The 23476-nt window shown below is 36.3% G+C and overlaps 3 protein-coding genes across 4 annotated transcripts; 2 read left to right on the top strand and 1 right to left on the bottom strand.

Moving 5' to 3' along the window:
- The first annotated feature begins 1269 nt into the window (after nt 1–1269).
- On the top strand, nt 1270–2775 carry LOC108987063 (LOB domain-containing protein 41-like). Its single transcript, XM_018959905.2, has 2 exons — nt 1270–1643; nt 1792–2775. Exons 1-2 carry the CDS (start codon nt 1454–1456, stop codon nt 2520–2522), a joined length of 921 nt encoding a protein of 306 aa, XP_018815450.1. The 5' UTR covers nt 1270–1453; the 3' UTR covers nt 2523–2775.
- A 1330-nt stretch (nt 2776–4105) lies between these two features.
- LOC108987061 (KH domain-containing protein HEN4-like) lies at nt 4106–10596 on the top strand. 2 transcript variants are annotated; one of them, XM_018959903.2, is made up of 8 exons: nt 4106–4210; nt 4948–5607; nt 7328–7795; nt 7950–8195; nt 8357–8563; nt 9182–9237; nt 9323–9422; nt 9996–10596. In XM_018959903.2, the coding sequence occupies exons 2-8, from the start codon at nt 4978–4980 to the stop codon at nt 10308–10310; spliced, it is 2022 nt and encodes a 673-aa protein (XP_018815448.1). In that variant the 5' UTR covers nt 4106–4210; nt 4948–4977; the 3' UTR covers nt 10311–10596. The 2 variants fall into 2 exon arrangements, with proteins under 2 accessions (XP_018815448.1, XP_018815449.1); XM_018959904.2 differs by having other exon boundaries at nt 9323–9454; nt 9996–10117.
- Nucleotides 10597–12495: 1899 nt separating this feature from the next.
- Nucleotides 12496–17870, bottom strand: LOC108987045 (cytokinin hydroxylase-like). Its single transcript, XM_018959885.2, has 5 exons — nt 17517–17870; nt 17161–17387; nt 16765–17006; nt 15887–16274; nt 12496–12918 (listed from the first exon to the last, which is right to left on the bottom strand). Exons 1-5 carry the CDS (start codon nt 17812–17814, stop codon nt 12496–12498), a joined length of 1578 nt encoding a protein of 525 aa, XP_018815430.1. The 5' UTR covers nt 17815–17870.
- Nucleotides 17871–23476: the final 5606 nt, after the last annotated feature.

Here is a 23476-nt window from a genome sequence, read left to right as displayed (position 1 = left end):
CTCAGCTCATCTCAACTCATCTCACTACTATTCAGCAACTTTAACTCATAAATCTCACTACTATTCACAACTCATCTCATTACTATTCACAATCCATCTCAGCTCATCTCAAATCATCTTAAGTCATTTTCGAATTCAAACGTCTCCTAAAGCTTCTCTACATAAAATTTATATAAATCATTTGTTGTTGTAAAGAAAAGTTATATGAATTAATCACTATTTATTATTTTATATTTTATAAAATATTTTAAAAATTATAGGTGTGAAATAGAAAAATAATTATAATTAATATATAGAATTACTTTGTTGTAAATATAAATTTTTATTATAAATTTTCTTTGAAACGTAGACTTTCCAGGTAAATCCTAGGTTGTTTTTCACGTGTGTCATGTTTGAGGCGACGTGTACCAGTCTAGGAAGATAAGCTAGCCAAGCACACGAAATTAGAAATACGAAAGGGGGGGAGGTGGGGTGGCAAAACCGTTGGCTAATGGGGGTTATTGTACTGCGCCCACAGTCCCAGAGCCAAAACCAGAAACCGGTCGCCCGTTTTGCTTTTAAAGCAGTTTTAGACCCAATACGACTTCCCGAAAACCAGGAAGCCCTTTTCTCTGAATTATTATTTACAGAAAAATAAAAAGAGCTTGAGGCTTGAGCTTCTGGTGGGCCGGTCCCCCACACCCCCACGATATGTGGCGATTCGACCGCCCTCTGACACATTTACGTGTATGACACGCGCCTCTCTCTTACTTCCTAAACTTTTGTATCCACTTGCATGCCTCCCTCCACCTAGCACCACGTACACCACCCCCTTGGCCCGTTCTCAATAAATTACCACATTACCCTTATCACCCGTTACTTTTTTCTGCCTCCGGCGAGGATTGTAATTTACTGATGCAGACGTGGTTGATCTTGGGCCACAAAAGCCGAAAGAAATGCAATGGGGGGTTCGTGGTAAATAGTCACAAGACCTTTGTTGTGTTGTTACGTGGGTTTATTTACGCCCCAATGAGAACATAGTCGGAGTCCCCATGATTGGGGAGTCCATTCCCACGCGCTGTAACGGAGAGTGCTCCGACTTCCATTCCATTTCATTCATAATATTATTTATTTATTTATTCTCCGTCCTAAATAAAGTGGTTCAATGCCCAACCTCCTTGATTGTGGAAACCAGTGTTTTCGGAAACCTGAAAACAACTGCGTACCCCAGTCCCTGAAAACCCAGCGGCCCCTAAATTATATAAACTATATATATATATATATATAATACTCTTCATTGCTCTGCCAACCCCACGCCCCCTCTCTTAAATACATCCTTCCTGAAATTCTCCTCCAGGCTCCCACCAGAATATCAGTATTACTCATAGTAACGCTTTCTGCTCCTTTTCTTCATTTCTTCCTTTTTGTGCTGTACTTTCTTCGCTTTGTGTAGAGAGAGAGAGATAGACCGAAGATGCGTATGAGCTGCAATGGGTGCCGGGTCCTTCGCAAGGGTTGTAGTGAAAATTGCAGTATAAGACCTTGTTTGCAGTGGATCAAGAGTCCTGAGTCCCAAGCCAACGCTACCGTCTTCCTTGCCAAGTTCTACGGCCGCGCTGGCCTTATGAACCTCATCAACGCTGGCCCTGAACAACTCCGACCTGGTTAGCCCCCCTACTCCGGCCATCTCCCACGTTTCTTTTTGTACTATCTAAGATTAAAAAAAAAAAGTACTTCCTAGTTTTACGTGTTATTTTCTTTTCTGAGATGCAGAGATTAACAATTTATTTCTGATCTGTTTTTGGGTTACAGCGATTTTCAGGTCTTTGCTATATGAGGCATGTGGGAGGATGGTGAACCCCATTTATGGGTCGGTTGGGTTGTTATGGTCCGGGAGCTGGCAGCTCTGCCAAACCGCCGTGGAGGCCGTGCTAAAGGGATCGCCAATTACGACGATCACCTCCGAGGCAGCGGCAAGCGACCACGGACCGCCCCTCAAGGCCTACGACATTCGTCATGTGTCCAAGGACGAGAACTCGGCCGCATCCAGCGATCCCCACCGAGTCAAGAGCCGGTGCCGTTTCAAGCGCTCCGTGATCAAACCGAGAGCCAGCAAGGTCGTGCTCGGCGCTGTTGACGACTCGTCACGGGACGCGAAGCTCAAGTGGGATGTTGGGTGCTGTGGACAGGAGTTGAACGGTTTGAACGGGTCGACCAGTCACGAGTCGTCGCTGAGCCACCAGTCGTCTCTGGCCCCGAACGTGGAGGGCGAGAGCAAGGATACCGAGAGCATGACCTCCGTTGAGACGGTGGAGGACTCGGTCTTGTTCCTAACCGAGCCGGAGTCCATCCCGGAGCCCAATGAGCAAAATCAGGAAAGCGAGATACCTCTGGAGCTGACCCTGGGATTCGTGCCGGTGTCGCAAACCAACCTCGTGGTTCCAGTGAAGAAGAGAAAGGTGGAGTCTTGTGCTAGTGGCTCGACGGGTTTCGGCGCATGTAAGATGGAGCTGGGGCTCAATTACCGCGGCTTAATTCAGTGAAGCCCAAGTAATGTAAAAAAAGGAGTCAAAGTCCAGTTTTGACGGTTCAGATCGGCATTGTCCATTTCCCATACAAGAGATCATGACCCTTCGTTTTTTGTTTTATTTTTTATTTTTAAATTTATTTCTCTTGGGTTTTAGTTTTGCTGTTGGGTCTTTCCTTTCTTTACCATATGCGATGGAGGTGTATAAATGTGGGTTCGCAAATATAGAAGTGTTAATGGAACAGAGGGAAGTATATCTTGGTGACATCTATGCTGATCTTTTTATTGCACCTTTTTTTTTTTTTTTTTTTTTAGGGCTTTTGCGGATTTAGGGATACTTGTCAAACTTTGTGACGAAATCTCCGTCAACTTTGCCGATGATGGTTGTTCTTTTAGTTTTTGGAAACGTATATATACACTACTTCAGCAAAAGTAGTGCTGGAAACGGTGAGCAGTCTAGTCTCGTGCGAGTACAAAGTAAATTCGGCTGCGCAAGGTGCCTTGCATGCATAGACTTTTGTTTGTGCATGGGTTGGGACATTTGGTTGTTTAATGTGCTGTATATATATGTTGTTACGGGGCTAAATTAAAGAGAAGCTGATGGCTATTTTACTGGGGTAGGGTTAGTCCGGAGAGATGACTAATCCTATATACAGTCGTGTCACCGCAGTTATTTTAAAAAAAAATAAGATTTATTATTTAAAAATTAAATTTTTTTAATTGACACTCACTATTGTAGTTATCATTCCTTTTTAAAAAGTATTAAGTTGAAAATTTTGTTTTTCTTTTTAAAAGTATCAAACTGAAGATTTTGTTGAAAAGCTCAGATAGATAATACGACATTTAAAAGAAAAACTACAATAACTAATTTTTAAAGCGTTTTAGGTGCATGTTTACTAAAATAGTAAAGAGAAATGATACTTGCAGTCATTTTAAAAAAAGTGAATAAATACGGGACCTACATAAAAATTAATTAATTTTTTAATTATGGACCTCACTTTTTTTCAAAGTGACTGTACGGCGTTTGCACATTTCACGACTGCATGTAACATTACTCGTTGAATCTTTTGTTTTTTGATTTTCTCTTTGTTTTATGCTTATAAAGCAATTATTATAAGGAGGTTTTTGTTGAGGTCTACACCAACCTTCTTCTGTACTCGAGCTTTTTTTTTTTTGTAAATGAGATGAGATGAGTTGAGATTAAGTTAAAAAATTGAATAAAGTATTGTTATAATATATTTTTTAATATTATTTTTGTTTTAGAATTTGAAAAAATTGAATTGTTTATTTTATTTTATATTAAAAGTTAGAAAAATTATAATAATTAGATAAAATAAGATAAAATAAAATGAAATGTTTTCTGAAAATAAACGAGGCACTTTAATAAAATGCTTTTGTTTTGTTTTCTATTGAAGAAATTGTTGGGCTCGTCTATAATTTGAAAACACATAAAAAATAAGTTACTCGAGAGGCCCATATCTCACGCACACGGTTTTGGTCTTCTTGCAGCGGAGGCATCGAAAAGCCCATTTGCCCTGCAAAAAAATTCAAAGCTAGGAGAAAGCCCTATTAACAAGCCCTTCAGCCCACCCCTAACCCCCGGCGCGGCCTTCTCGTCCCCCGCCACCACCCTGCGAGGGGAACTGATTTTTTCTCTCTCTCCGAGTATCTGACTGTTTAAATAACTCCCCAGACTCCTCTCTGGTACGTCCGCTGCTCTTGCCCTTTCTATCTCAAGATTCTATTCCCTTTTTGTTGGGTTTATTTCTAACTTCATTAATGCAAAAGTTGAACTGTTCTCTGAAAACCTAGACCCTCATTCTTTACATTAATCTGAATTCTAATTTATTTTCGGGATGATCTAGAAAAAAATGGATTCAGTTCAAGTTAAACTTTAATAATTTAGCCTAATCATCGTTTTATTCAATTTGCAATTTGTTATCTTTGAATTCACCCATGCACATATGAAGCCTGTCCTTGGTGAGAATAATATAAGAATTGAAATAAGTATAGAATGCCAAGAACTTACGAGCATTGCTTCTTTTATCTACATTGGAAGCGATGCGATTTCTGGAGCTTTTATTTACTTTGAATATTCAGAGGTTCCTGTTGTGTGTGTGTGTGCATGTGATTGAAAATAGTAAAGCAGGGGGACTGTTTGTGTGTTTTTATATTGATTTGTATGCATTTTTGGATTGGTTATTTGACTAGTTTTTGTTCTAGAGACTGGCCATATTTGGTTAATACTTAGTTAAAATCATTTCAAACAAATTTTTAAAACTTCAATCCAAACATCTTTCAATCTCCAAAAAAAAAAGAAAAAGAAAAGAAAAGAAATTCCATATGCTACTTTTCATCCAATCATTTGCCTAGATTTCAGTGAAAAGTAAAAAACACAAAGACCAAAATAGCCGGGTCATGATCTCTTGGTTATTTTTTAGGTTCTGATCTTGTTCGGTTCCCTTGGGAGGATGGATGGGAACAAGCGGAATTTTTTCAAGAAACATCCCAGCATCCAATTTAAGAAAAAAGGAGGCAACAAGAATGGAAAGTGGAATAATTCATGCCGTGAACAATCGTCAGGGGAGTCTCATTCTGTTGACACTGTCTACCGTATACTCTGCCCAGCTATAAAAATTGGTTGCGTTATTGGAAAGGGTGGTACCATAGTCAAAGCCTTGAGAGAAGAGACACGGGCAAGGATTACAGTTGCTGATCCTGTTCCCGGTTCAGAGGATAGAGTGATCATTATTTATAGTTCTCCTGACAGAGTTTCTAGTAAACAGAATGACGATGAAGATTCAATTGCAGAGGATGAAACGGAGCCGATGGAGCCTCACTGTGCTGCCCAGGATGCTCTCTTAAAAGTTCATTACAGGATTATTGAGGAGGATCTCTTTGATGGCATGACATCTGGTGACGATAATGATCGCAATGTTGTCACTGCACGACTATTAGTTCCAAATCACATGGTAGGGTGTCTTCTTGGGAAAGGTGGAGATGTTATTCAAAGGTTACGGAATGAGACGGGTGCAAATATACGCATTTTACCTGCAGATCATCTTCCTGCATGTGCTACGAGCACTGATGAATTGGTGCAGGTTAGGTTTCTATTGTTTGCGCTTTTAAATCTGAATATTCATGATTTGCTTTTTAGCCTGTGAAATGAAATGTCAGTAGTAGAAACTGACATAGTGAGCATGCATCTTTATTGGTTAGAATGAAGTGTTAGTTGAAGGATACCACCATATTCTGAAGCATGATCCACTCAATCCCAAAGTTATGAAATATCAATGCCCATGGATTCCATACACTTCGGTGAAGAATAATACGATCCGTGCTTTCTTCCCCCATCTTTTTGCATACAATAAAAGTCCTTTATTACAACCGTTCTCTTCCTCAAATTATCCACCCTTAAGATCTTCCCTAACGTTGCCATCCAGTCAAAGAGTGCTTCCTTGACGGCTTCTTATTTGTCCAAATAGTCTTACAAAGAGGAGGTCTATATTATGGGAAGAGCATGAGGTAGAAAGACTTGATCTCAAAGGTCTATCTTTTGGAAGGACTCCAGCAAATCTTATCAACTCCACCTCTTAGGCTTTATCCCCATGATTTTAGACTTACGACACCATTCTTTGAGATAACTTGTATTGAAACATCTTTCAGTCTTTGTAGGTGCATGTGGTGCTGCACCTTTGCAGTTTCTTTTTTTTTTTGGTTAAGAGGGAGGGGCAACAAAGTAATTCTCGGATTTTTCTGTTACCACTATTTCACACAATAAACAGACTCAAGCAGTGAATCTCTATCCATTATGTATCAATGCTAAGAAAGATAATAGGCTCTCGTTCTATGTTCTGAGAAGCACCCACTAAAAAATAAACATCTATGTTCTGAGAAGCTTTTATATATACAGATCCGAACCCCGATATTTAGCAGATCTTATACCTACATAAACGACCCCAATGTTGATGTACCTAAGGTTCTAAAGAAATGAGCACCAAACCTAGACGAAAAGAGCATCTTACATTCGGTCTCTTTGGTTGAGATGAGCTTCAAATCCTTGGTCTTGGGCTTTTTTTCTCAAACCATCATTCTATGGCCATTGAGTCAGGTTTCATGCTCGTTCATCCCGCACACCAAGATTTGAAGGTTTTGGAGTGAGTTGGCAATTGACTTTATTTGGTTGTTGATTTTTAATGTTTTATCCCCATGGATTGACTTGTTCGGTGTGGTGACTTTGAAGTTGGCCTCCCCAGTTTATGCTATTTGTCCATTTTGAGTGTATAATGTGGTAAAAGTCTTGGCTTTCTTTTGCCCACTATTAGTGGCACAAAATGTGAATAACTTCATCTAGTTTTCCTTTGAAACAGGTTCCTGAGCATTATGTTAATTCTGGGCAAGGCTGAGTGGGTTTGGTGTTTTTTAAGAAGCACAGAACATTATTGTCATCTAACTTATGGCTTTTCCTACTTTGGTTCAGTCCATGCTTTTTGTTTCTGTGTGAGTGCTTCTCCATATGAATTGACATATGCATGTATGCACATATGCACACGCCATGAAGTGAAGTTTGCTCCTAAAAAGTTATTGTCTTGATGCAAAGATGCTACTATGTTATCAGAGAATATTTTGTCTTGCTCTTCTCATATTACTATGTTTTGTACTTTTCCTTGTTCCTGTACTTGAATATCTATGTTCAGTTTGTTATTTCTTTCATCCATTTTTTTAAATTTCTGAGTGTGCTCGTATTTGGAAATCTGTTTAGACAATTCTGGTTTTTCTTGGAACTCCCAACAATTTGTAATTTTGGAAGGTATATTGCAGATAGCTGGAAAACAAGATGTGGCAAAGAGAGCACTTTATGAAGTATCGACTCTATTGCATCAGAAGGCATGCAAGGTAAAATCTCCGCTGGCTTTCCCTTTGCCTGTTGGAGGTCAAGGATTTCATCCTCCTGGAGGTCCCATGCTTCCACCGGAAAATCCAATGCGGTCCCATCAAAACCCCAGTTCCCATGGTCTGCCACCCAGGCCATGGATGGAGGGATATGGAAATCCGCATTCTGAATCTGTACCAAGGGGTTTCAATGGTGTTCCTCCTCCTGGACCTGGTAGCGAAGGTTCAGCTGAGTTCTCTATGAAAATTTTGTGTTCAGCCGAGAGAATCGGTTGGGTGATTGGCAAGGGAGGTTTTAGCATGAAACAGTTAGAGCATGAGACAGGCGCCACTATAAATGTTCCGGATGTGTCAGTCGAATCGGATGAACGTGTGATTTATGTCTCTGCTATTGAGGTCTGCCTTTTCTGTACATGTTGACCATATCCCTCTTTTACATCTCTTCATTAATTCATTTGCATTATTTTTTCACTGTTGGCGTTGATGGGATTTTGTTTTCGCCAATGTACTAGACTATTAGTGGTGGATCATTGTGCTTATGTTGTTTCAGGATCTCTGGAACCCAAGATCACAGACCATTGAGGCGATTCTTCTGCTTCAGAATAAAGCTAGTGAATACTTTGAAAGAGGCAATATTATTACCAGGCTTCTTGTCCCAGCGAGTAAGGTTGGTTGCATTCTTGGTCAAGGTGGTCATGTTATTAATGAGATGAGATGGAGAACCCAAGCAGACATTCGTGTTTATTCCAAAGACGACAAGCCAAAGTGTGCAGCTGAAAATGAAGAGCTTGTGCAGGTGATGGGGCAACATGCATTTTTTTTTTTGATAAGTGAACATGCATTTTTTACGATCTTTTTATATATATATGCTATTTGCTGAATACTGTGCTCTAATTGTTTTAATTTTTTGTGCCTTGCATTTATCCGCGCTAAATTTCTGAACTTTTTGTCATTTAGATATCTGGGAATTTTGGGGTTGCCAAAGATGCCTTGGCAGAGATTGCATCAAGACTAAGAGTGAGAACCCTGCGAAATGCTGGAGCAGAAACTGCTCCTGTTAGGTCTGCCCAGAAATTTGGTTGGGGAGGAAGCATACCTGTTGGAGGGCTCCCACCATCTGGCACTATGGGAGCTGGTAGCTCTGATAGATATGATCCTCTAGAGGTACATTTTTTCTTCTATTGTGAGTGTGTGCACGGGCTTGCTTGCTTGTATATCATAGGGCAATTTCCTCTATGCTACCTGTTTGCATTCTGTTGTAACTTGTTGCCCTTGCCACTGTGCCACCCAACCTGCGCTAGTTACCCTAACACCCATCTTATGTTGAGGATGTCTAGTTGTCTACCACTTGCCCCTTGATTGATAGTTAAATGATTTTGTGGAAGGCCATCTAAAATGCCTAATTAGAAAATCCCATGCATGGAGTTTCTGGTATAGCATGTGTAATGCTTCAATAAGGTTGATTATGTCTACCCAAGGAAAGCCCAAGCCTCATTGCCCTTTACTTCATAGCTGTATTCGAAGTAGCCAATAAAAAAGAGCTGGATTCAATGTAATCTCCCAGTGTACGTTGATGTTGCTCATGTTTCTCTCTATTGGTTATGAATAAAATTTTAACATACTAAAAAAAACTTGCCGTCTGAGAGTGACATCTGATTTGTAGGATTCTTAACTGTGCTCATAATTCATGAGCAAATTTATCTTTCTTATTTATTTTTGATTAAGATACTACTTTAATATATGCCCACCATGATAGCTGAAATAGAGTTGATGCTCTTGAAGGTTGATGGACACGAATACGAACCTCAGAGCTATCCAGTTCTGCCAGCTGCTACTGGGTAGTGTGCCATTCAAAGTCTTAATTTATGTAAACTTCGTGATTAATCATCATGATTGAGATGGCAGTTATCTGTTCTGTTCCAGATATTCAAATGTTAATAGTGCTTTGGATGTTAAGATTCCAAACAGCGCAATCCATTCTGTCATTGGATCAGGAAGGAGCAGCATTTCCCATGTTGGTGAGGTATGTTGCACAACCCTATGGCCTATTAGCAGGTGAGAACTTTGGTAAAATGGTGTTCGACTGGGAATCATTGATGTGGTTTTCCTTGGATGTTAGAATTCTTTAACCTTTAATAATTGGATGAGTTCAAAATTCAAATATGACAACAAAGCCATGTGCTTGCGTGGTTGACTTTTATTTCATGTACTTACAGTTTGAAAGGAGTATATACAGTGTAAAAAAGTTTATGCCAATTGCATCATCTCAACAGCAAGGTCATTATTGTTCAAATTTCTTTGAATGCTGAATTTGTCATCTCCAAAACGTGCAGCCTTGGTTTGTACTTTGCTTGTGGGCTCACAGAGCTCACCATTTCAATATGCCTTTCAACTTTCCTTAATAACACCATTCTCCATTTCATTGAGGTGCCAGACTAGTAATTTCAAATGCTTTAAAAATGAAAGCAGAATATTTCACTGTTGGTAGAATTCCCAAATATCTCATATTTATTTAATTGTCAGCTTGTCATAAGAGAATATCATATTTAGGTCTTCTTTATGTAGAATCTTGAAGTTTTTATTTCCTGATGTTCAGATTGGTGGAGCAAGAGTGAAGCTACGAGACTCTCAAGTTGGTGGCACTGAAGGTGTTGTCGCGATCCACGGTTCTTCTGAGCATTCGAATGCAGTACTGAGTAATCTTCAGTCTGTCATGGGTTCTGCTGGACTAGACGTTAATTCTCAGCAGAACTCCTACCAGAATATGAATGCTCTGCACGGCTACCACCAGAACTTGAATGCTCAGCAAAGCCCCTACCATTTGAGCAGTCGGCAAGGATCCTACTCCAACATTAATGTACCACATGGCGGGTACCACAACATCACTGCGCAGCAAGGCTACCAATACTGACTCTGATTTCGGCAATTTTGTACCATAATTAATTCTTGTGTTCAAATCTGTTAGTTTTGTTGGCCAAATTAGGATTTTGACAGGGTGCTTAGAGGCTCAGTTATCACCTGATGAGTGATGACTGCCATGAGATTGTTTAGTGGGAACTAAAAGAAACATTTCTGCTGTGCTGTGCTGGGGTGAGTTGTAAGCATTTTCACGCAGTACAAGAATGTTTATTGACAAATCGGTTTTCAATATCGGATTCCTGTATAGACAATTCAAATGTTGTTCAAGTTTGAATCTTGAAAATTTTCTCTCGGTCGGGGTTTGTGTTGTGATGAATCGTGGGTAGGTCAGTTGAAACAAAGTAATCTCCACAAATCTCATATGCATGTTTGGGGCTTATGCATTTAGCCTAAACTATCTTATCTTGTAGATGAGGACTTAATTCTTGTCTCTGTGGACATCTATCTAGGGCATTTACAGTCTAATTGTAATTTCCATTCCCAAGCAATAAATTCCCTTAAAAGTATATATATGGAGATAGTTCTAATAGAGACTTGGCTTTTTTTTTTTTTTGGGTTTTTGGGTAAAATTTATTGTTCTTGAAATTTCCATTTCCAATCAAAACCAGTTGAGTCTTGGTTAGAAAAATCTATATATTTCTAAAGCCCGATTATGAGCTGTGAGAGAACTGCACATCATGAGTACTGGAAGAGAAAATTTTAATTATTCTAATTTATAAAATCAATTTTTTTGAATAGGATAGATTTCAAAAACATATATAATTAAGCCAATCAATCTCTAAGCAAGATTCATGCCTCAATAAACTCATGTTTACCACATATATATTTTAATGTTGAATTTAAATAAATTTCAAGGGATGGTATGGGTACTACTGGAGACCATGCTTCATGCAGAAGATCATGAGGTGGAAGTCACTGATGATATATGATCTCTGCATGTTACGATCGAGTCTATCTTCTCGATCTTTCCTTTGCCAAATTGGCCTAAACAAATTAAAAAAAAAAAAGTGTAACTAAATTTTGAATTAAATAAGGAAAATCATAAACTTTTAAAAAGTAAGTAATTTCTTAATTCAATTTCATTAAAAGCGAGGATTCTCAATATAATTGGCTACCATGCTCTAAACAAATACCAATTTAATTCTTTGAACGTGTTGATTGCAGGCCTAATATTGTTTCACCCTCCAATATTGCGATGGTATACACATGATATCACTATCTATAATGTAACTAACCACTAGTTGTTGTGATAATTTGAAGGGCTTAATTTCTTGGATTATAGCGGCCGCCCCCTGCATGCAACCCCCCCGCCGGCCACCCCCCCCCCCCCCCCAAAAAAAAAAAAAGAATTTTAACCAGCTCCAGCATATATACATGATGCATGCAATACTGAGTCAGCTTGTATAATATATATCTGGTTAAGTCGGCCTTGTCATTATATATATGTAGAGAGACCTACACATGATAACAGGAAAAACCAGCTTAAACATTGAGGTAATTTACTAAACCATGCATGCATACTATATATGGCGGCCTAAGCCTACTTTGGTCTAATCCAGTACTACTTGTGTACTTCACAACCTGAATCAAAAGCCTAGCTAGCTTGGATCAGAATGACTAGGATTAATACAAGCAAAACCCGCTAATTGATCTTCATTAATATATTAAGTCCGCATTATATAATATTAATCTATAATTAATTCCTTATAAAGTAGTTGTTAGCTAGGACTATTAATATTGATCATCACTGATCAACTCGTCAATATAGCCTTATATATAATGGCACAATTAAAGGCAAAGACTATTAATGATGGTTTGCCAATGCATGGTTGATAAATATGGAGCGTGCATGCATGGGATCGGATTTTAGCTAGGGAGATTGAAAAAGATGGAGACCCAAAAAAAAAAAACACATCAACGAGAGATTGAGTAGTAAAGCCTCGCGCATGCAGCAGAGTCGCAGATTGCTGTGGGAAGCTGTTGGAAAAGCACCTTTGAAGTTTTGACACCCCAAAGAGAGAAAAAAAAAAAAGACAACAACATGATGATGCAACGTCAATAGTAATATATATAGGAAAAACAACAAAGATACAATGGTAATCTTTATCGAAACGCTTATCCCAAAGTACTTCCCCACCAAAATAATAATAATAATAATAATAATAATAATAATAATTTCAAAGGTTTAAGGGCTTCAAGCATACTTGAACCCCGTACTTAGGCTTTATTGTGAGAATAGTGACGGGAGCATGACGATAATTCTCTGAAATGGTGAAGCTCAACCTCGAGATTAACATGGATAATATGATCTTAGCTTCCATCATGGCAAAAGCTTGGCCAACACAGTTTCTGGGGCCGGCAGCAAAAGGGATGAACCGGCCAGGCCGTGTGAATGATTTCGAAGCAAATCTTTCCGGGTTGAACTCGTTTGCATCTTCGCCCCATAATTCCTTGCTATGATGAATTGCAAGTACTGGAATCCATATTGATAGACCCTTTGGAATATGCAGATCACTGAGTTTAATATCTTCTAAGGCCATTCGAGGAAGAACAGTTGCCGGCGGATAGAGTCTAAGAGTTTCATTTATTACCATATTTAACTGCAAAGTACGAGTGCATGACAGTGCCAAATGTAATTAATTTTGCCATTATTTGAAGCAAGAACTCTACCTAAGAATAATATATATTAGGAATAGACAAAGGTAATTTAGAATGTGGGTCAGGCTCATACCATGTTAAAATTGTAAAAGGTGGAAACTAATTCTCATTACTGTTGTGTATTTTTACATTTAGAAATATTACAATTAAATAGATACAATGCTATGTTTGGTAACTACTGACATTTCTGAATCCTAAAATTATGCTTTGCTGATTTTGTGTAATATGTGCTGATTTTGTAGATCCTGTTAATACTAAATGTGTGGTGTATAATTGATGAGTAGAAGAACTTAATTCGGTTAGGAAGAATAAAAAAAAACTATAGTGTGTGGTGTATGGGATAATGAGTAGCAAAACTTATCTGTTCAATACCATTATCAGCTAGCTAAGAGCCTAAGCCTTGAAGAATATTTTAAAGTGGGGAGCAATAAGTAATGAATCAGTGGCTAGGTTCGATTCAAAGCTTTCCCGGCCTTCTAGTAGTTTTAGGTCTGGGTTGGTTTCACAAATCTTTCAAACCATCTCATCACATCTCAACATTTAAATACCAAACCTAAATACTTTTCACTTTAAAGTATTCAATTTTTTCATCTAATTATTACCGAATCATTACAAATTTCTCAAACTTTCAAATAAAACACAAAAAATAATTCAACTTTTTTAAATCTCAAAACAAAAATTATATGAAAAAAAATTATATTTTAACTCTTTTTAAATTTTATAATATTTTATTCAACTTTTTATCTCTCATTATTTTTTAAAATTCCATAAAAATCTTAACTTAAATTATTTTATTACTATTCATAAATTATCTCACTATTATTTATATATTTTTTTATTTCATCTCAACTCAAATGTGTAACCAAACCAGCACCTAGTTTTCTTAGAAAATAAAAGGCGCACGGTGCTGTTGAGTATTGCACAGTTCAACTTTCTAATACTTCTTGACTTGAATTTGATCTTAGGGCTATTTGGATTTAGAAATGATATGAGATGATTTTAGATGAAAGATGAAAGTTGAAAAAAATTATTAGAATATTATTTTTAATATTATTATTGTTTTGAGATTTAAAAAAAATGAATTGAGATTTGAAAAGTTGAATTGTTTATTATACTTTGTGTCGAAATTTAAGAAAATTATAATGATAAGATGAGATAAAACACTTTCTGAACCCAAACAAAATGTTGTCAAAAGGTTGAGAGAGAGAGTATTCCATAAAGTTTCTCTGTGAATTTGAAAATCTGGAATGGGAGAATCTGACAATTAATCCCAACAATATTATACTAATACTTAAATATTATTTGAAGATTTTATAGCAATAAATCTAGAACCCATTTCTTGTGGATACATGTTTTTTATCCTAAGCTTTAGAATGCAGATGAAAACAATAAGAAATTATACTCGAGGCTAATTTGAATAGTAAGATGAGATGAGATTGTTTTAGATGAATTGAATAAAATATTGTTAAAATATTATTTTTGAATATTATTATTGTTTTGAGATTTAAAAAGTTGAATTGTTTATTATATTTTATGTGAGAATTTGAAAAAATTATAATGATGAGATGAGATGCGATAGTTTCTCTATTCCAACAAGCCCTCTGTTATAGTTTATATATACTTGATAATGTACGCCTACCGGCTAACTACAGTACACGAATGCTGAGGAAATAATTATTAAGTCCTGATATTCTGAGACTATGAGGGAATTGCATATAAATATATATATATATATATATATATATGTTTTATTGTTACCAGGTGTCCGAGAATAATGTCCCGACTAATTTTGAGACCGCACAAGCCGTTATAAGGAGTTTTCCACAAGTGTACATTGGATAATTTAAGGAAAAAATCTTCCAATTTGATATTCCATAGATATTGTTTGCACCCAAAAGATTTTGAACCTTAGACTTGAGGGGAGCATACTGCCGAGCTCAAGGTCTTTACCACTTGAGCCAGGGTTTGATTGCATACAATTTAAAAGTGAATAATGAATATGCTTTTGAGTAATTTATGACTAAAGAGCATAATAGTAAGAGAAATTATATTTACAATCATAAAGTGTGCAGACATTGCGCAATCCCTTTACTAAAAATAAATAAATACGAGGTTCACATGAAAAAAATTATTTTTTTAATAATAGACTCCATTCTTTTTCAAAACAATTACGTAGCGTTTGCGCACTCAACGACTGTATGTAGCATTAAGAGTCGGCTCAATGGTAAGGTCATTTAGGCCATTGCCTAAGGCCCCCACCCTATGTAAGACCCAAAAATAAAAATGATGTGTTTTTTTTTAAAAAAAAATTAAAAATAAAAATAAAAATCATTTCATTAAATAAAATTTTAAATAATTTTTATAATTTTCAATGTGTGCAAGGTCCATAATACTAAATTTAATATTTAATACAATTTTTTTTTATAAGTAATACAATGAATTATTTATATTTTAATAAATTTTTTAAGATCTTACTAAATTGAGGGTACAAAATCTACATTGAGACCTCATTTTAAATTGTTATTGTAAATATAAATTTACAAAAATGGTATTTAAAAATTTTAAATAAAATCTCATTTTAAATTTAAAAAATTTCAAAATATTTTATATAATAATTTCAAAATATTTTATTATAATTACAAAATACTCACTTAAATTTTACCTTACTCTCCATTTGTATTGAGCCGACGCCGGCAGCTTTACTCTAATGTTAATTGAGACCAGTACTGCCACAAGTTGGATCTGGCTACGTATAAGTTTTAGCCAAAAAAACTGTTCTGGTTAAATGCATTGATATCCCCCGTTAACCTACCCTTTTAGTATCCCCCGACCCCAACGAACAATAATAATAATAAAATTAAAATTAATTAATAATAATAATAGTAGTAGTAGCAGTAGTAGTGCTCTTACCAAGGAGAGGTTGGAGAGATGATCAACAGAGGGAGTCTCAGTACCATTGCAGACCTGCTTCACCTCAGCCCGAACCTTTTCTTGCCAAGAGGTGTTGCTTGCTAGTAACATGATGGTCCATGTGAGTAAGAGGGCAGTGGTTTCATGTCCAGCAAAGAAGAATGTTTTGCATTCATCCATGATCAGTTGTAAATTTAAGCTAAATCCACCCTCTGATGATCTCTTCTTTTGCATCTCACTGAGCAGCAGACCCAGCAAATCAGTTCCATATGAACTGTTCCGGCCAATCTCTACACGGTCATTTCGGCTTTGAATTATCTCCATTAATAACCTCTCCACTTCCATCTTCTTCACTTTTATTTGTCTGTTATATTTATTGGGAAAAAACCTATATATAAAAATATTAAAGAATTGCCGAATGTAGTAATTATTCATGATCAGTTTGGAGAAGATTTAGGTGCAGTTTAGATAGTGAATTGAGATGAGATAAATTTAGATGAAAATTAAATAAAATATTATTAAAATATTATTTTTTAATATTATTATTATTTTAAAATTGAACAATTTGAATTGTTTAATATATTTTATATGATAATTTAGAAAAATTATAATAACTCATTATCTAAACCGGATCTTGTTCAGTTTGAAGCATGCTAGAACTTCCCTGAAAGTGGTAGAGCAAAAATAAAAGATAACAGTAATGAAGCTTAAAGTAAAAGGTAGAATCTTTTAAAGGAGACAAGGAAACCCAACCACGTAAAAGATATATCCCCTTTATGTCGAAGACAGAATCGTGGGAAAATATATTATATGTGTCATGCGTGTATGTGTGGATAAAAAAAAAGTGCATGCACGGACTAGTTTATATAATAGCTCACCGGCTTCCGGGAAGGTACAACCTTCGGGATGCTTGGGCACAAAGATGTTGTAAAACAGTTAGGAGATGGAATATTTGCTTTCCCTTCTCGTAGGTGGTATCGAACTCAGTTCTAGAAATGACGTCTGCAGTGAGCTTAGTCATATATTCACCAATTTCGAACTCGGTTTGGCCTGATTCTATAGCATTTTGCAGTGATTGGAGTATCTCCTTAGTGCATTCCACCATGTAACCCGCACAACTCTTCACAAAATCATAGCCAACCATTTGTAAATTGTAACGTACATGATTCTTATTTAGTTGCATCCAAAAACCAAACAAGGAAATAAGAACCAAAAAATCATAGGATTGAAGTGAAATTTTAGGTGATGGCAATATTATGATCGTACGTACGTACCTTGAGTTTGTCTCCCACAAAGGTCGGAGCTATGATGTGACGCTGATGGTACCAATCCTTGCCGTTTGCCATTAGCAAACCTCTCCCGATGAAATGTTTGGAACCTTGCTGTTGTTGCCATGATCGGCCGGACGTCGTGCTGTACTTAGATAAAAACTCTTTTATCATTTCAGTCTCCGTCAAGCACATCCGGGGCTCCACCCCATTCCAAAATATAAATCTCTTTCCTGTTGTAACGAAGAGGCAGAAGATCAGAAATTAAGAAGAAGAAATATATGTAAGTTTTGGGTGATGATAATATCTACGAAAATCATGGATATTGAAAGTATGGAAGTAGGTATAGGAAGCATGCAAACCGTATTGTTTGGACCAGGCGACGTAATGCGGGAGAAGACGGCCAACGATATCATGGTTGATGGAGTTCATGTCTTGGGAGGTAGTTTTGGCAACAAGGGAGGCCATATCCAAGATGTTGCCTTTGAGAAGCCGGGGTTTGGGGCCACGCACTCCTTGCCTCTCCATGATTTTCTTGATGCGTCGTGGGTTTAGAAAGTAGCATGAGAGAGTGTCATGAGCAATTTTAATGAACAAAGACAGGAATATGGCCAAGAGAGTTGTGATGATCAGTACCAACATGGCCATGCAGGTGGTCATCACGGCCTGGCAATGCAAAACTACCTCATACACCCACCCACCCACAGAGAGATATAGCAGCTAGCTCGGTAGTGTATCATATTAGGCAGAGAGAGAGAGAGGCTCATTTATAGTGGCAGAAAACCTCACGTATCATGCACACGCATTTTGAACTCTCTAGCTAAAATGAATAGATACTGTCCTTTTTAAGTAAGATCGCATATTTATAAAGAATATGGAAGACTTGCATACTTCAAAGTTATACCAAATATTACTTATTCTAAATAGTACACATCATCATGTGATGCTGGTTAAGAAATTAAAGAAAAAATGTTAATTGAAAATGAATAAAGGGAGGTTTAATATTGGAATTTAATTTGTCTGGCTCTGATCAGATCAGATTGCCAATTGGATCGTTATAAACCATGTAATTGTTCTATGTGCAAGAACAAAATAAATTTCGAATTCTCAATCTAATTACCAGATTTGGAAAAAGATATATATTGACAGATAATTGGAATATGGAAAATTCTTCCTTCAAGTGATCTTGTGCACCGAAGCACACCCAACAGGTACAGCTGTACCGTTTAATTGAAGTGAATCATGTGTTTTGGACGGGAAGGAAATTTAAATGGAATAAGGATCTCAAGGAAAAAACGCAGTGTTTCGTTTCTATTCTCCTTCATTCTCCTCCATTCGCGTTCCTTCTCTCTCTCCATCCTCCTCCATCATGGACCAAGGAAGGGTGTGGATGAGAGAGCTTTCTTCCCAGAAGCTTCAGGGAACGACAGAAGCCTACCTGATTCATGTCAGAGATATTTAACAGTGGACTCCTATAAAGGTTATAACTCCCACACACAGTTTCAGAGTCCTACTGATGGTGCAAAGCAACAAGAGCAACTTTGCTTTGTTCTGGGTGCAGATTTCAAGTCACCGGAACTAGTTAAACCTGAGAAGAAAAAGGAAACCCAGTAAGGGAGATGAAGGGAGATGAAGCCGATGTCACTGCTTCTTCTTTCTATTCTCTTCATGTTGTCCCTTTTTTTCTTTTTTCTTTTTTAATGGCATTTGATAATTAATAAATTAAAATTAAAATAATCAATTGGTATTGGTGCGCCAAAGTGTCAATACCTAGAAGAACTTTTTTTGGTTTTTTAATAACAAAAACTCTATTTTCACACCGGACTGATACCCCTACCCGGGATTCCACATCCGCATTAATTAAATGGTGCGTTTTGATTTACTTCTGAAATTCAACTCCACCTCTCGTGAAGACAAATCAATCTTCACCTCGGCATTTCACCTCACAGAGAACACACTTATGGAACTTCACAAAACACCTCGCACGAAAGACTGCTATAAATCCCAATCTTCACCTCGCACGGAGCAGCTGGAAGTGGTTGGACCTGGAGGATGTTTTTGTGTTGTAGAATGTTTCACAGCTGGAACTGGATGCAAGAACAAAAAGCTTTAAGTCATATTATGGAAGTGGTTGGCTCTGGATGCAGAAACAAAAACTTTACTTCGCACAAAACAGTTGGAAGTGGCAATCGCAAGATCAAGAAGTTTAAATCATATTCTGGATCTTTAAAGACTAGGAGTAAAAATAAAAAAACTTACTTCCGATGGGTAGCCAAAAATATAGAATAATAGAAAAAAAAAATTGCATAAAACAGAGCAAAGGTTCTTCCGATAGATAGCCAACCGAACTAAAATATATGAGTTATCTGAGCATTTGGCCAATTGATGAAGATGATGAAGACAAGCTCTCAGATGCAAAATATTTGAGATGAGTTTGGCATTTATGGATTTATGAAAAAATCAAGTATTTCTTCTTTTCTTCTTTTTTAAAATAATAATATAAAAGGCGACGTGGCATTAACTATGTCACATGATTCCACAACAGTTACCTAACGGTGAGTACTGTAGCATGATTGTTTTAATAATATATCGGCTCAGCCGATTTCTGAGCATTCCATCCTGATTGTACTTAGTAGAATTGAAAAAAAAAAAAAATCCTCCATATTTGGCAGCAGCCTAATTTTTTTTTTTTTTTGAAACATAAGTCATTTCCATTCATCTAATCCAGAGGAAAACAAGAGGGAAGAACCCCCATAGTTACAATATCATCATAGATGGAAAGAGCTTCTTTTGCTAACAAGTGAGCCATTGCATTGCTATTTCTCCTAACATGAGAAACCTCCCACTTGGCAAAATTTTGAAGGATCAGTTTTGCCTCACTAACATACATACTTACACTATTACACCCTTCTATATCACTTCGCAGTGCATTGATGACCTGCAAAGAATCGCCTTCAACGACAACTTGGGATAGACCAAGTTCCACACCAAACTGGACAGCTTTGAGAGCTCCAAAAGCCTCTGCTAGGAGTGGATCGGGGAAGAGGATTTTATTAGTCTGCTTGGTAGCAATGGTATAACCAAGGCTGTCCCGAACAGTTACTCCCACTCCAATTACACCATTTACTTTGTCTACTGCACTGTCCCAATTTAGCTTGATCCAGTTTGATTGAGGAGCCTGCCAATCCTCTACTTGTGTATTAGTTTGCCCTCGAGCCAGTCTTGATACCTCCTCAACCAACATATCCAATGTTCCTCTCGCTTCCCTCACTACAGCATTCGGGTGTGCAAAAGGTGCCTTCAAAGAGGAATTTGTTTCTTCTCCACCAGATCTTCCTGGCTACTACTGCAAACTCTTGGATGATTCTACTGTCCATAGTCTGAAGTATGTCTTCTAGGAGTTGGATCATAGTCACGTAAGGTTGATGACATTTTTGTAAGCTTTTTGAGCATTGGCTCCAAACATCTTTGGCTGATTCACATCTCCATAGTGCATGAGCTGAGTCTTCTGCCTCCAAGTAACATATTGGACAGAGAGGGTTCTCAACTAATCTCTTCTTATAAAGATTTGAATTAGTTGGAAGGGCCTCGAGACATGATCTCCATAGGAGTACTTTGTCCCCGGGTTGCACTTTTAATTGCCATAGTTGTTTCCAGACTGCTGTGAATGAGGAACTACTTGATGCTTGACTTGACTGGAAGTGAGTTCTCTCTATCTCCTTATGGTACGCACTTCTGACTGAAAACCTGCCATCTTTTGTGCCTTGCCATACTAGCTTATCTCTGCTGTTAAGAAGGCTGATGGGAGTTTTAAGGATAATCTCAGCTTCTCTTTAGATAAAAAGCTGTCTCACCATAGTACTCCTCCATTGCTTGGTGTGAGGGTCAATTAGGCTAGAGACGTGCATTAATTTCCAGCCCACTGACATTGCTTTGAGCTCTGCTGGGATTTGAATAGAGGATCCATTTATCCTTCCAGACTCTCACTTGGTTCCCATTTCCTATTCTCCAATATGACCCTGCTTCAATCAATGATCTTGCTGACAAAAAGCTTCTCCATATATATGAGGGTTTCGCACCTAGCTTTGCTTCTAGAAAGGTGGATTTGGGGAAGTACTTGGCCTTCATTACCTGAGCAGCCAAAGAGTCTGGATGTTGGATTAGTCTCCAGCATTGTTTTGCTAGCATAGCTATGTTAAAGGCCTCAAAGTCTCAAAATCCCATCCCCCCTACAACTTTTGCTCTTCCCATCCTCTTCCAAGATATCCAGTGAATTTTGTTCTCATTGTTTTGATGTCCCCACCAAAAGTTGTTAATCACAGTGTTGATATCACAGAGTGAAATTACTGTCACAAGCTGGAAAGGAGGTCTTCATCAAAGCTGTGCTTCTGGCACTTCCAACATACACAATGGCTGTTTTCAAGCTGCCCAAAATTAATTACATATAACCTTGCCCACATCAATCATCGTGCAAATTTTTCTCTCTTTCCAAGAGTCGTGCCATTAATTAGTTAGTACCATGATCATGACTTATGTTTTTAATGATTTTAGTAGCTCAAATACTTTAGCAATTTTGAAATGAGAAATGATATTTATATTTTTAGTGTGTGCAGTATTATTTAAAAAAAAAGTATAATATGAGATTTATAAGAAAAAAATTAAATTTTTAACAAAAGATCTACTCTTTTTTAAAGAGCGTACGCTGATCTTGTACATCCTATAAATATAAGAATAATGATATCTACATAACATATTTCACAATATATTTCATAACATATGTTTTAAAGTACTGATATTTTTTTAAAGTGATGTTATTTTTATCAAATATTTTACTAAATTACCATTCATTTTAAAACATAATTGTTTAATGTGTTGTAAAAAGTTATGTGTGTTTATCATTTTTCTAAATGTATTTAGCAAAACTCAATATTAATATGAGATCTACATATTTTATTTATCTTTTTCTTCAATATTGTAAAAAGAAAAATGATAGAGCCATCTGAATCTTGTTGATAATCTTAAGATCATTCATGCTAGGCTACTGCCCTGCAATGAGAGCTGGGCATGCCGACCAGCACAAATTTATATTTATATTTTTTTTCATATTTTTTTAACATATTTAAATATTAAAAAAATACATAAATATATTAAAAAATACTTTCTTAATTATTAAATAAAAAAATTAAATATATAAATGATTAAAATAAAAAGAAAAACTCAAACAATATACTAACATTTTTCAAATCCTAAATCTTGTTGATAATCTTAATCCCATTTTTCTAGGTTGCAATTAAGCGTAACATATTTTGTGCGAGTAATGATTAAAAAAAAGGTCTGATATGTTCGAGTAAAATATGAGATTAATTAATGCGTCAAAAGTACCATCCATCCAGCTTATGGTTGTAGTAAAATCGGCATTTTATCATGTCATATTTGTAAGGGTAATGTTTTGTGAGAAATAAATTTTATAAAAATAAATTTACATATTAATATAATTTGAAGTGACATATTATATTATAAAATTGTTTTTATTATAAAATATTAGATCTAAAATCTTATCACATGAAATTATATTAATTTATAATTTTATTTTTATAAAATTTCAAATTTATGGCGATACCACTTTTCTATGGCTGGTTACACTTAAAAAATAAATAAAAAATAACAAACCAAGGACATATTCGATCCGATTGTAATATGAGAAATTTTATTTGTAGTTCTTACTTAGAGACTGTATGTGCAGACTTTTTATTAAATGAGAAAAATCATCATTTTAAGAAGACTATTTTTATAATTTTAAAAAATTTAAAAGATAAAATTATCTAGACTTATATTATAATCTCTAAATAGGGACTGTACGTAATATTGCTCTTATAATATATATGGGCAAGGTGCCACAAAGCTTTGTGAAAGATAGCAAACTAAGATTGTTTTACAATAAATTATTTAACCGGGGAAAAAGACCAAAAGATATATAGTTTCGGCCGTACATGAATTATAATCTATATTTTTAGTGTCATTTATTATTTAATATGCATCTTATAGTATTAAAAAAATATAATGTACGGTCTAAAATAATTAATACGTTTGAAAGTTTGATTACCTTCCAATCACTCCAAAGTATTATTTTTTCAGAGTTTTTTCGTACACAAAACTTATTTTATATTTAGCATATATGCATAATTATTACAACTTTTCATTCAAAAATAAGTGGACATTTGGAATTGCAAAATATATACTTCCTCCAAAAAAATCATGTTATATATAAGGTCTCGTTTGGATAAAAAAATAGTTTAATATCATTTTATTTCATTATTATAAT

The sequence above is a fragment of the Juglans regia genome, chromosome 10 (assembly GCF_001411555.2).
Source record: "Juglans regia cultivar Chandler chromosome 10, Walnut 2.0, whole genome shotgun sequence".
In the NCBI taxonomy this organism is placed as follows: Eukaryota; Viridiplantae; Streptophyta; class Magnoliopsida; order Fagales; family Juglandaceae; genus Juglans; species Juglans regia.
This window is presented reverse-complemented; position numbering and strand designations above follow the sequence as displayed.